This window comes from Heptranchias perlo, chromosome 5 (assembly GCF_035084215.1).
Source record: "Heptranchias perlo isolate sHepPer1 chromosome 5, sHepPer1.hap1, whole genome shotgun sequence".
Taxonomy (NCBI): Eukaryota; Metazoa; Chordata; class Chondrichthyes; order Hexanchiformes; family Hexanchidae; genus Heptranchias; species Heptranchias perlo.
Window position 1 is genome coordinate 80,835,482 of NC_090329.1, and position 14,215 is coordinate 80,849,696.

General features: G+C 40.5%; 1 protein-coding gene and 1 long non-coding RNA gene across 4 annotated transcripts in view; one reads left to right on the plus strand and one right to left on the minus strand.

Annotated features, from left to right (window-relative positions):
* Positions 1-6,362, plus strand: part of nt5dc1 (5'-nucleotidase domain containing 1) — a 568,661-nt gene extending 562,299 nt beyond the window's left edge. For all 3 annotated transcript variants that reach the window (XM_067984694.1, XM_067984695.1, XM_067984698.1), the window contains one exon: positions 4,956-6,362. In XM_067984694.1, the coding sequence (XP_067840795.1) occupies positions 4,956-5,077 (122 nt within the window). In that variant the 3' untranslated portion in view covers positions 5,078-6,362. The remainder of the gene's footprint in view (positions 1-4,955) is intronic.
* On the minus strand, positions 5,501-8,720 carry LOC137321883 (uncharacterized). Its single transcript, XR_010962921.1, has 2 exons — positions 8,536-8,720; positions 5,501-8,430 (listed from the first exon to the last, which is right to left on the minus strand). It is a non-coding gene; the product is annotated as an uncharacterized lncRNA (long non-coding RNA).
* Between the last annotated feature and the right edge of the window lie 5,495 nt (positions 8,721-14,215).

Consider the following 14,215-nt stretch of genomic DNA (forward strand, 5'->3'; position numbering starts at 1 on the left):
GTTGGTCCAAAGGAAGTTTCATCCTAAAACAAAGCATCTCGAGTTGTCAGCAAAGAGACAAAAAAAAACTTGCTGCTCCAACTCATCTTCTGCCACCTGTTGTGACTGTGATTCCCTGCCACTCATGATACTGGTAGAGAAATGGGGGAACCAACAGATTTCATATAAATAGCATTCAGGCAGGTTGGATGCATGAATAAGGGAAACTGTGCAGGGGAGCTTATTCCTCCATTTTGTAAGAATTCCTATAAAACTCTGAAGATATGCACATCGGAGATACATTGAATGAGAAAATATAGAAATTGTTCTTCACAGAAGCCATAGAAAGAGTTCTGTCAGGCCAAGGAACTATTTTATAAAGGAAGAATTTTATAAAATAAAAACAGAAAATGCTGGAAACAATCAGCAGATTAGGCATAATCTGTGGAGAGAGAAACAGAATTAACGTTTTAGGTTAATGACTTTTCAGGGAAAAGGGGGGCAGTGAAAGAACAAAAGGGAACAGTCTGTGATAGGGTGGAGGGCAGGAGTGATTAAATAACAATTGGGATGATAATGTGATCCAAAAGATTCATCTATAGGAGGTGTATCAGGATTTTATACCTGTTACTTTTTTGCAACCTGAAAGCATGAGTGGGGTGGGAGCTTCAGGGGCTCAAGAACTCGTTCGTTCCTGAAAGGAAAGTTTATGATAGCCACTTTTCTTCAGATTGTCCAGGTGGAACAGTGCGGAAGCTACTCACTGCAATTGACCTTAAAGGCTTGTACTTTCAAATTGGGATCAGAGAGTCTCACAGGAAGTGTCTGAGGTTCAATGTGAGAGATGTACATTTTCAATGCAGAGTGTTGTATGTTAATGCCTAGAGTTTTCATCGTGTCATTCATTGATGGTGGATTTCCTGCAGAAGTAGATGCTATCAGAATGTTGGTGATAGGCTGGTTTGGGCACCTTCTTTTGCATCAGCCATGGCAATGGTGCAGCAGGTTTGAATTCCACCCTCCCCCCCCCCCCCCCCCCCCCCAAAAGTCGGGGTTTGTGGCAAATAAATCCTAACCGCTGCTGCCGCTGAACCTGTTATGATTTTTAGGAGTTTGCTTCCAGAGTAGGCTGAACAATGACTTACTTCCATCAAACAGGCTCATAGCCATTCAAACAGAGTGCTCTGTTCACATGGAATCCAGAATTAATATTTGGGTATCCTAGGCAGATGATAACCATCTCCATGGTGGCCAATACACATCTGTTCATGAGACTCTTCGAGCCAAAATTTTCATCCACTTACCCTGCATTGGATGGAGATGGTCTGGTGCAGTTTTAACTGGTCCAGCGAAATCTCATACAAGGAGGCACAATCTTTCCAACAATTTGTAATACAACCCTTCTGGCACCTGAGAAGGCCTCCTCCACCTTGAATGCCTACAGTGTAAAATAATAATGTCTCTTTTACCAGTGTCAAGACCATCCTCTGGAAGGCAAATTCTGTTATTTGTAAGCTTGTTAAGCATCTCTCATCCACCTTTAGCAGGAATGATAGACTGGAGAACACCCTTGCTATCCTGATTTTGGAATGACTCATGAAAGGTGCAACATTTCACCTTTCAAGCGACATCTGGTTAGGATTTGAAATCTGTCACGAGGAAGGATGTCAGAAGCTTTTGAAGCTGTGGCTTTGTGGGAGCTTATTTTTTTTCTCTTTGTATTGATTACACTACAGGTGCTTATTTTGGTATGAAGGTTTAATGAGTGGCACATTTTGGAGGAGGACCCACCAGACATTTTCAGTCAAAAATGTCAATGTGGGACAAACCTTAGGTGCGAGTTTATCAATCATGAGTCAGCTGAGTATTTGACTCACTGCTTTATATGTGTATCACGGATTGCAACGATTGGCCTTTCTGTATCTGTAATTGCTGATGGGACTGCAATGAGTAACTAACTTCTTCAACTATTCTTAGAATGACTTCCGCAGATTTGAGGCGCATTTGCTGCGGTTGAAGACCTTCAGCCACCCCTTTGTGCCAGGTCTCTGCCCTGTTGGCAGTTATGACAGGATTTTCTGTGAGGGCCTGTTGTATTCTGTTGTATTTGCCATCTTGCTGCCTGACCTTTCTTTTTTCATTTCCTTTTCTCTCTTCTTTCTGCTCTTTACTCTTTATTTTTTCTCACCCTCCTTTATCTCTGTTTTTTTCTATTTCTGACTTCACAGCCCAGCTGACTGCGGATGTAAGTATCACTCTCGGGGTTTTCAGTTATTTTCTTTTGTTAGACAGTGAGAGTAAAAGATGCTATGGAATTGGGTACTGCTTGCATTCATAGTACTGGTAAATGTTCACCATTAAAGTGATAAGGCCTTTTGTTCTAATACTAGGCTTTGATTGACACTATGAATACTGGGAAAGCCCTATCTCCTTAGCTTTTTTTTGCATTTTCTCACTCTGGTAAAAGAAAGCAACAAAAAATTGTAAGCTGTGATATATTGGCCAGGTGGAGTCATGGGATTATGATCCTAGCTAGGAAAGTCGTACGTCTCTTTTTGACATGTGGTTAGGTCTCATCCATCTTTTTTAAAAATTTAGATGGTTCACATTGCCAATTCAATCATGGTGGATTCTGGATATGAAGTGGTTTGTAAGGTCATACAGTTATATTTTGTGTTCATTTATTTTCCCTATTTGCAAATGTATAAAAGGACATTACACAATTCTGCATTAATGGAAACACCACAACCATCCATAAGCAAGGGCTAAGGTATTGTAGAATATAATGTGAGGAGGCCTCAGAGCATGTGAGTGCTGGTGAATGGACTGTAAAAGTTGAGGAGAAATGATTCTTGGAAGATGTCATCTCTGATTCTTACCAAAAATTGCATCCAAGTTTTCTTTAATCTCAGGAAGTCATTGTGCTGAAATTAGATCTGCTACCTCATGTTTTTTTTCCATTGAAAGAAAGAGTAGCTTTGTTGATTTGCACAGAGTTTTATGTGGATAGGATAAAGATATTCAGCATCTAACCAATTGTTTGTTTGGAAACGAGGCTATGGGATTTCCCAGTGTTAAATGGCAGTTAGCCTTTTAAGTCGTAGAGTTACTCCTAATGTTACTCCCTGGCAGGTGATTTGATATTAAGACAAGATAAAGTGAGGGGTGGGGGGATTTTCAACTGCCTGCCTGTTTTTTGCCTGAAAAACCAGTGACCAGCGGAGGAATGTTTACTGGGGACCTTGGATACCAATTTGTCCGCCTGATTCAATTTTCAGTCCGTCCTTTAAATGGGTGCCCAGAACTCCCACCCAAAAGAGGCAGGAGGCTGTTTAAATATACAAATCGGGATCCTATGTCGTTTGTAGGACCCCGATTGCAATTTTCATAGAGAAATGGATGGAGCATGCTCATCCCAATTTTTCCAGGCATTGAGCTGCCTAAACAGTGGTCCTTAAAAGGACCACTAGAGGCCACTCAGCAAGGCAAGTGTTTGCTTTCTTTAAAGATTCTTGTGAGGCCACCCCATTCCTCCGCACCCACCCCATACCAACAATCCTACCTGCCGTTGGCTCTGTGCAGAAGCCAGCTGCTTTTCCACCTCACCAAACCAGTTAGCTTCAGCGGAGCGCCCGTTTGGTGCCACAGCTTGCTGGTAAAATTTAAATAGGACCCAAACCCGAAAATAGTTTGGGCCTTTTGATTGTGACCTTGGGTGAGTGCTGCAGGGGCACCACTGTTATTGTGCCTGTTTTCTCTCCCAATATCTCTTAATTCGAAATATTTTTGGATAAACTATAACAAAAATGTGTTATTTTGCTGCAGAAATGTCACTGAGGTTCTTATATGGCTAACGTGTGTACTTGTGAAACAGTAATGTATAATGAAACAGTGATGTATAGTGTTGTTCACTTACAACTATAATGTGTATCTTCTCCTAGCTTAAGCACTATAATCCAGTCCCACTGGCAGTTCTCCATGGGAAGATGACTAATGCTGAATATATTTGGATATTGGTCACGAGTGTTTCCCCCTTGCCAATTCCTTTTTGTATGGTTAGAACTTTTTAAGACCAGCTGTACTTAAAACTGAATTTACGTCATTTTCCCTATTTCTGTTTTCAAATGACAGATTAGATATTGTGACTATGACAATTTGCTTTATTAAAATATCCAGTCCAGTAATTTCTCATTTAAACCAAAACTTTATCCAGAAAAACAGTTTAGATTTGAACTGTTTAGTTTTTGTTGACCTGTATGTATTATCTAAACTTCAAAAAAAATCAGAGTATAGTATTTTAACAATTGTAGCACTCACACCAGCAAACAAGTACTCTATTTTCTTTATCATGTAATGGCTTTAATGCTAGTTTCCTGTAACCCAATTCACCAACAGTTCTGACTTTGTACAGTTAATTAACAATTCGTTAGCAAGCGAGGTGGTGCATGCCCCTGCTGCTGGTGGTATATGGGGAAATCAATATATCATTGATGTCATTACACATAGAAGTAGGCTTTATTTATTGGGGCAAATTTTTGAAAGGTACACTGTGGTATTTGCTGTTTCTAATAAAGTTTGGAAGATGCCCTTAGCCATTTAAGGTTTCTGCAGGTATTTTGTCTATTCTGCTTAAAAGAATACAATAAAGTTCTTTTAAGATGGGTTCTGTTCATGTGGTCTCTGCAAATTCATTTGGGACAATGAATCTAATGTATGCAGTTGATGCCTTGTCCTGGGAAAGTAACAACAGCATCATGGTCCAGGTGCTGTTGAAGCTGCATTTGGTTTCAGCAAGTTAGCAGGAAATAGAGATGTTTGGTTGGAGTTTTAATTTATATTTCTGTGTATGTGTGTGATATAAATTTATACCCTGTTGCTATTCTTCTCGCATACCATCTATATCTACAGAAACTAATTCTACTGGAGATAACTTGTCAAATTAGCCTTAAGTACTGTATCATTTTTTTTCTTTGCAGACTTGTCACTTGACCACAAATTCCCCAGATTTTGTCCAGATCAACCAAGGTTTAAAGGTTATTATCCAAGGCCTCCCGCACCCCTTGTGCCGAGACCCAGTGAACCAATAACACAAGAATAAGCATGCAAGAGCTGTTACCTCAGCCTATGAAGAAAAGAAAGACCCTCTGCAAAGCAACACATGTTTTGTCTCTAGTGTGGCTACTGTGCGTTACCTTCATAAGAGAAGTTTCTGTACTGTTTAAGTGCATTTAGAATCAGCTATACTGATGGTTTTATTTTTGAAAAAGCTGTTATATCTTTATTTTTTTTAAATTCCTCTTTCGATGTTGTTGGTTGTAAGGGTAACATTAATCAGTCTAAATATAGTTCAAGCCTGTTGATAGTGATACTGGTGGAAGTAACGTCATTCCATTTATTACAGGGGCAGTGTATTAATGAAGAATGTTTGGCAAACCATTATTTTTGTTTCAAAAGGGAGAAAAGTCAGAAGAACTGTGCATCATTTTGGTCACAATAAAGTCACACCCAATTAATGCAATGATGTGTTTTGAAGTGATTTATTTGATCATGTTGTATGTTTATTAAAATGTTTAAAAATGTTTACCATGTACTTTTTCATGAAATGAACAAGCAAAGCTCTACAGTCTACTTGTGATCAATACATTGGAACCAAACTGATGCCTGAGAAATGATTCCCTATGAACCATATTACCCATGTCCCAATTAAATGGCATCAACTGTATTGCCATGTGATTAGCGACTGAGTTCTCTATTTAGAAACTGACTACACTGTTGTATATGTTACAGAGATGCGCAACACTGGTATAAAATAAACATTTCACTTCATACACAGCTATAATGTTGGGGCCAGGCAAATGATTTTGCTAATTCCATTCGTCAGATGGCAAAACTCTCTAAAAGCAGCAAAAATCAATCCAGTGTTAATTGTTGCATTGTTCCAGCACGACTTCCGGGAAAATATGTTATCAGTTATGTCATGTCACCTTCAAACTTACAGGCTTGAGAAATGGACAGCGGTATTAAAAGGGGAAAAAGTCAACACAAAACAATTGTCTTGTGCAACATAAAAACATGTGCAAGTGTTGATTTTTGACATTAATAGAAGTATTTTTCAATATTTAGTGAATAGATCTAACAATTGAATTGAATTGAAATTTTAGTATTTGTAGAAAAATGTTGACCTCTACAGTTGTTGGATGCACCTATTGTACTCTGCTTCAGTTCTCAGTAATTGCATAAGTCTTGACATGTTCAACAACGTATTGTAGATCCTACTCTGATTCCAATGTACGTTGTTAAAGTGATGTGGGCTGTGAGTCAATCATGTAAACATCAGCTTCATCTTTGGTTTTGTACATTCAAATAAAAGCTAAGACAATAAATCTGTGTTCCATAACTCAATACTTTAGGAGAAATCTTTTCACCTCTAATTTGTAGTTTTACAGTTCCAAAGCCGAGGTCCATTTTGTTTCACTCTGGTCCTTCAGAAAACAATGTACAGTCCATCAGAAAAAACAGCCAGAAAACAGGAACTCTGCTGTAGGCTTGAGAGGCCCACAGCAGTGCTCCTGGCCACCGTCATTGGAGCCTTTTGATCGTCCTGGATGGGGTGGGGGATGTTGCACCAAACATTTTTGTACTTGCTTGCTTCCCCTGCGGAGGTCCAGAGGCAGGCCCAAGGGACAGTTATCTTCAGGTGTCCTTCCACTGGAGTACCAAATGGTTACAGTCATCAGAAAATGAGGTGGAATGCCGCACACTGTCTCCTGCCTCATTTATAATACAAACGCTGGGCCTCCACCTACCACTAGGTGTAGACCTAGTTATGGGACTAGAGAAAACCCCTGGAAACTACAGGGCAGCACAATGGGGACAGAGACCTGACATGATGGCTCTCTGTCCTATTTCCCTCTTCTCCGTACCTGGAAAACGCCAATTCTTCAGGCTCGGCACAGAAAAATCTCCCTTAACAGCTTCCAGGTGAACCCTTGTATAATGCTTCAGCTTCTTTCTGAATTTGTTGTTAGAACCTGTGCACCTCAGTCATTCCAGAAATATTACCATCTAGAATTTCTCTAAAATGTACACAATAGAAACAATAGATGTAGGACATTTTGCCAATCTGTGCAAGTGATACACAGGCTGCACCTGAACTTGGAAATGCATCAGGAAGTGTGGACCCCCTCTGAGTAAATGCATTCCACTCAATCTCCCATCTCCCCAACAAGACTGCTAATTTGAAGGGAGCCTCAAACCAACCAATGAACCTAGCCCAGCACTTCAATTCACCAAGAGGGAGCATGCACCCCCTTGCCTTCAACCCCCATTCAACCTAAGCCCATGACCATGAAACAGCTCAGGCTTGTCACAGATTAAGACCATCAAGATGAACAATGCAGTATACAAACAATGTATCCAAATATTACATAATCTATATCACAACTTGTATTCTGTATTGTACCACAACCCAATAAAGCTATACACTTCAATGAAATATATTTTTAAAAATTAATTCTCGGGATGTGAGCGTCGCTGACAAATGCCAACAATTATTGCCCATCCCTAGTTGACCTTGAGACAGCAGTGGTGAGCCTTCTTGAACCGCTGCAGTGGTGAAGGTACTCATACAATGCTGTTAGGTAGGGAGTTCCAGGATTTTGACCCAGCGACGATGAAGGAACGGCGATATGTGTCCAAGTCTGGATGGTGTGTGACTTGGAGGGGAACGTGCAGGTGGTGTTGTTCCCATGCACCTGCTGCTCTTGTCCTTCTAGGTTGTGGAGGTCACAGGTTTGGGAGGTGCTGTCGAAGAAGCCTTGGTGAGTTGCTGCAGTGCATCCTATAGGTCGTACACACTGCAGCAATGGTGCACCGGTGGTGCAGGGAATGGACGTTTGAGGTGGTGGATGGGCTGCCAATCAAATGCACCGCTTTGTCCTTGTTGGTGTCGAGCGTCTTAAACATTGTTGCAATTGCACTCATTCAGGCAAGTGGAATGTACACCATCACACTGCTGACTTGTGCCTTGTAGGTGGCGAAGAGGCTTTGGGGAGTTAGGAGGTGCGTCACTCACTGCAGGATACCCAGCCTCTGACCTGCTTTAGTAGCTGCAGCATTTATGTGACTGGTCCTGTTGAGTTTCTGGTCAGATGGTGGAGGATTCGGCGATGGTGATGCTATTGAATGTCAAGAGGAGGTGGTTGGACTCTCTTTTTGGAGATGGTCATTGCTTGTCACTTGTGTCGCATGAATGTTACTTGTCACTTATCAGCCCAAGCCTGGATGTTGTCCAAGTCTTGCTGCACATGGACATGGACTGCTTCATTATCCAAGGAATTGTGAATAGAGCTGAACACTGTAATCATCAACCAACAGCCCCACTTCTGACTTTACGATAGAAGGAAGGTCATTGATGAAGCAGCTGAAGATGGTTGGGCCTAGGATGCTGCCCTGAGGAAGAAATCTATATTAAATTGGATCAAAATATAGAAAATTCAGTATCACAAAGAATTACCTTATTAAGAGTCTAATATGCAGATTGTAGGATACACTTACTAGTCCACATTTTCCCAGTTGGTGAGGGAGGACTAAACAGAGGCAAGATGTATCTCTTAAGAAGAATAGCAAGAGGAAAATAACCAAGTGAGTCATCCTGCACTTGTCTTATGCTCTTGCTAATTGCTGACAGAAGACCAGTACTCATAATCATCTAGGAGCAGATTACCTTGCTGCCTTCTGAGGCTGGGAACACTGTGATGGGCATAAAAAGGAGAAAATCAATTCAAATAAAGGGCAAGAATGTTACTGAAAGGAATAGGAAAATTGGTGTTTACCTGTCAGGTTTGCCCATTAGGAGTAACTTCCCAACATCTTGGGGGTGAAATTCGTCTTGGGTTGTAACACAAAACGGGTGATAGTGAATCACCAGCCCGTTTTACACTCCGCTCGATTTGCACCACTGCCCATGACGAATTTCAACCCCCCCACCTTGTTTCCAGAAGAGCCTCACCTCCATAGCAGAGATTCTGGCATGTTATGCCTGCGATTTTCCACTGATCACATCTGTAAGAACACTAGATTTAGGTATGCTGACACACACATGTCAAGGAACCAGATGAATCCTTAATTCGTTCACTTTAATTGCTCACTGAGGAACCATACGGGGTTTATCACCCAGTTTAAGTCTAGTCCTTGTACAAGACCTTGGAAAGGCCTCAGTTAGAATACTGTGCCCAGTTTTGATCGTCTCAGATGGTGAGGGATATTGAAACTTTGGAAAGGGGACAGAAGAGGGCCACAAGATTCATTCACAGTATAAAACACCCAGACAGGCTCAACGAGCTGGGTGTCTATACTTTAGAGAAGCGTAGACTTAGGAGTGATTTGATCGAGGTTTATAAAATAATGAAGGGACTATATTGTGTTTATGTTGACCAATCATTTCAACTGAATAGATTAGGGAGGACATGAGGTCATACTTACAAGTTATGTAAGGGCAGAACTAGGTTGGATGTTAGGAGATTCTTCTTTTCCCAGTGAATTATAGACCCGTGGAACAGGTTGCTGGCCCATGCGATGGACACTGATTTGCAGTATTCCTTGAAGCGAGAGTTGGACCCGTTTCTGGTTGGGGCAGAGATCACCTTGTACAAGGTATCCTGTTACATAAATCAGGGCCATTGTGATGATCTGGACGAGTTTTAATTTCCTCAATGGATTGGAGAAAAATTTTCCATTTTTTTTCCTGAATTGGCCTGGGTTTTTTAATCTTTTTTTTACCACTCCCAGGAGGTTACATGGCTCCGGATGGGTGGGGAGTCTCATCGTGTATATTATCATATCATAGTTGGTACAGCACAGGAGGAGGCCATTCGGCCCATCGTGCCTGTGCCAGCTCTTTGAAAGAGCTATCCAATTAGTCCCATTCCCCAGCTCTTTCCCCATAGCCCTGTAATTTTTTTTCCCTTCAAGTATTTATCCAATTCCCTTTTGAAAGTTACTATCGAATCTGCTTCCACCACCCTGTCAGGCAGTGCATTCCAGATCATTACAACTCGCTGCATAAAAAAATGTTTCCTCATGTCGCCTCTGGCTCTTTTGCCAATCACCTTAAATTTTCAGCCCATCCATCAAAGAGAGAAGAATCATGTGCCACCATGTGAAAAATTCCAGTAGCTTGTATACAGAGTCATGGATCTGTGTTGTAATCCCTGAGTCTTGCTATCATTTACCTAGATATTGGTCAGGTTAGGTCATGGTCCAGATCGTAGGAGATGCAAGGTCTGCTTATTGGAGTGTCTGTCTTTGGTGCTGAACCCGAGAAAATATCAGCATGAAAACCAAAAACATAGCCAGAGGGTTGCATCGTATGAAGCTCTATGAGTGTGCTAAATCATAACATTTATTCCCTTATCAAAAACATTACTTTGAACTGTCGATATAACCTTATACATGACACAGAAAATATGAAACTGCTAAATAGGAGCAGGTCTGTGGAAAGCTTACTTGGAATCCAGAGGATTTTCCTCTACTGATTACTAATAGGTGTTACATAATAACAAACTTCCCAAAATTTCAGAAAGCCTTTTATTCCATGTAATTGCTCCCTTCAGAAACTGTTTAAGTTTTATTACCCCACAGTTCCAATCAGGAAGAGTATTCTCTGATCCCTGCAATCAGTCCTCTCTTAAAGTATAAAACAAAAACAAGTCCTTATAAAACAAAAAGGTCTCAAATGAGATCCATTACTCATTGCAGTCTATCACTAAATTGTTTTACTGCCAACCAGCCAGTCCACAATGCCCTACAGTCACAATTTGAAAAGTAACCATAAATGAATGATGGGCTTGATTGCCCCTACCTCATCAAAGACTTTTGAGTTTAGCCTGTGGCTGCACAGATTGTCTTGCACCAGATAATAAGAGGTCCTCTGTCTGGTTTTCATCAGGAATCTGTTACTATTTAATAATGCCTATCTTTGTATAAGCAGGTAAATGTCTGCCAAAACCCAATTCCCTAATAAAGTACCTGTTGCTTGATGCTGTTATCTTCAGGCTCTGGAATGTCTCAATCAAAAGTAACAAACTTGGTCCTAAGTGACGACTCATTAGCTTTGCAAGCACTGGTCTTACCTGCTTGTGATGGGAAGAAACTAGTTTAAAAAATACAAAGTAACAATTCCTCAGAACTTAGTTAAAATCTGGAGTCAGTCTGGAGTTTCAGAGGACATTCACAAACCCTTTTCGTGGTTTATGATGTTATTAGAAAGCTTCAATTGAATGATTTGTAATTTCCAGTTCTCTATGATTCTATGCACTGTGAATAAATAAAACAGGCTTTGTAAACTTTACTTCAGTTTATTTTTAGTGTTTTCCAAGCTTAGCCAATCTTAGAACTACCAGTGAGGACTTTCAGAGGTTTTCATTCAATATAAAAGAATGAAGATAATAATTAATTTTTAATTTCCATCTTTTAATGGTTAACAAATATAATCAGTCCTCTGTAGCTTCTATATAACACTGTTAAAATAACATTTCAAATCCAGTCTCCTTGGTATGATGATACCCACTTAAAATTGTATTTTTAAAAATAACATATTAAAAAGTAATTGGGCTCATTGCAGTTTTTTATGGAGAGAGTTTCTTTAGATTTCTGTTACATTCACAAGTGAATCATTCAGAGTGTAAAAATCCAAATCTGCCAAGTATTTCTTGAAAGGAGCAGTATTTCTTCACTTGTAAGAGTTGATATTGAAAATATGCAATTAGAATGATTTCATTTTTCTTTGATTTTAAGTGGAATTCCTAATAACGTGAAAATGCTACAGTTTTAAAGATGAGCGGATACTGTGTCTCTCTGGCAAAACCATGGATTCAACCACCATTTATTCTAACAACAATGCAAGGAAACACAAAGGCAGAAGTTGTGTATCCTTTGCAAAAGTTTGGAGTCAATTCTTGGCCTGGATTCTCCTCCTTTTGACAGGTTCGTGGTGAAGCGGTTCTAACACCTGCTAATGTGAAACTGCCACAGACTCGCTGCAATTTCTTCCCAGAATGCTTATTATCCAGGCAAGGTGCTTTGGAAGCCAGAAAACCAACCTTCATTGGTTTACCACTGCTGGGAGGGAGGGAAATACAGTTCTGGTGCAGCCTTTCAAAGACTGTAGCCAGTAAAAGAGAAATAATGGTAGAAGGAGCAGCAGCCTCAGAGGTGTCAGGGAAGGGCCCCAGATTTTCCGATGTGTGTGTAAAGGTGCTGCTGGCACAAGTGAGGGCCGGGAGGCATTGCCTGATGGACTCTGATGGCGGGTAGCCCCATAAAAGAGTCATTGCAGGCTGTCTGGAGGGAGGTGGCAGAGGCAGTCACTGCAACTTCCACCACCCCATGAGCTGCACACAATGCAGGGAAAAGGTTCAACAACCTCACAAGGGTGGCCAAAGTAAATCATACAGCTTCATTCACCTCTTTACCTATCATACTCTTTCTCACTCAGCATTATAGTGTCATGAAAACACATTTCTGCAAAGGGTAAACTCTCCAAACACAGTGCAGTGCAGAGGTCCATGCCCGATTTGCACGGGAGTTCGGGCCACTGTTAAATTGGAGGCTTCTGCGCTCATCTCAGACCCGGACATCTACATTTGTTTGTGGGTCTTTAGCAGCCTAACCAGCTGTCCTTAAAAGGATTGCTGGAGGCCGGTCAAGAAAAAGCCCCAAAACTTCCAAAATGTTTTTTGTGGAGCTGGAAGGAGCAGGAGTGCTCCGTTCCCGATCGCTTCAGTGCGGATTGAAATCCTGAAGACTCCGACAGTTAAGCTGCATTTACAAATTTACTTTGGCCCTCGGGCCTCTCACACGTGCACACTGCCCTTTCACAACTGGGATCTGGTCTGAATCCAGTCCAGAATCATGAAATAAAATTCTACTTTCTCTGTCAGCCATGCCATAGCTGAAGTGAATTTGGGACTTCATCAACCCAAACTTGACCCAGTTTTGAGCAAGCACTCTCGTCCAAAAGATGGCACGTCTAACAGTGCAGCACTCTCTCAGTACTACACTACAGTACCAGTCTAGGTTATGTGCAAAAGTGCTGGAGTGGAGCTTGAACCCACAAGCTTTTGACTCAGAGGACAAATAGCTACCAACTGAGCCAAGTTGATACTGTGGTTTTCACAACAGGCTCAAACTCCTCCCCGAAGGAAGGCCTTGGATCTACAACCCTTTAGAGACAAGAGCACTAGCAACTGAGCCAACTGGCACATAAACTTTTATTTTGTAGTTCCTTTGGTTTATAGGAATTCATATGCATGTACTTATATGGTATCACTCCATTCCATAATATTTTCTTAATAAACCCTGGAATGAAAATGCAAAGCAGAATACTGGCCATACAATTTAACTCCTGGATTTTGTACCGTGCATCTGGACATTAAGCAACAACTTTCTTCCAGATTTAAGTAAAGGCAGATGCAGGTAATTAAACATACTTTTACACAATTTGACCACATGAAGAAGGAATGTAGTGTTCACCTCTGTGTGCGTGCTTTTCATCAGATGGATAAAACTAAAGTTTTCCTTTGTATATCGTTTGAATCTCAAAGGTCATTAATTCAGAGATTGCATCCCTTTTTGTGAGCTATTTCATCTGTATTTAACAGCAATCAAAGCCATTCAATTCAAACTCATCTAAAATATAATTTATTTCAAATAAATGTAACCATAGATGATAAAGGCAACATGACAGAAATTACCCTTTGTCCTTAAATAATCAGAACTTCAATTAGTTTGATCTGAACTCATCTGGAATGGGTAAAAGTGCATTGACAGGAAGAAATCAAAATGTGATACTAAGAATGTCAGAAAATGATCTGAGGTAACAGTTTTGAACTAGTTCATGATAACATTATTTCATACTGGTTTTGTGGGTGATGAGTATGCATGTTTGTGCCTACTCTGTCTTTTGAATCTGGTGCACTTTAATAGTGAGCAGTCTAATCTGAGGAAATGCTATTGGTTTTGAAGATGCTTGAAAACAAGCTCTTATTCTAATTGTGCTGATTACAGCTTTTGTCTAGGTTATCAGTAAGATTAGTCATTTCCAAATGAATAAACTTTCCAGTAGTTAGCATATCACCTGAGTTTCAGGCATCAAAATATGATTGCACAAGATCACTAGCTTGGACCATTTGAATTTTTATTTTATTTTTATTTTGGCTAGTGATTTTTTGGGGGT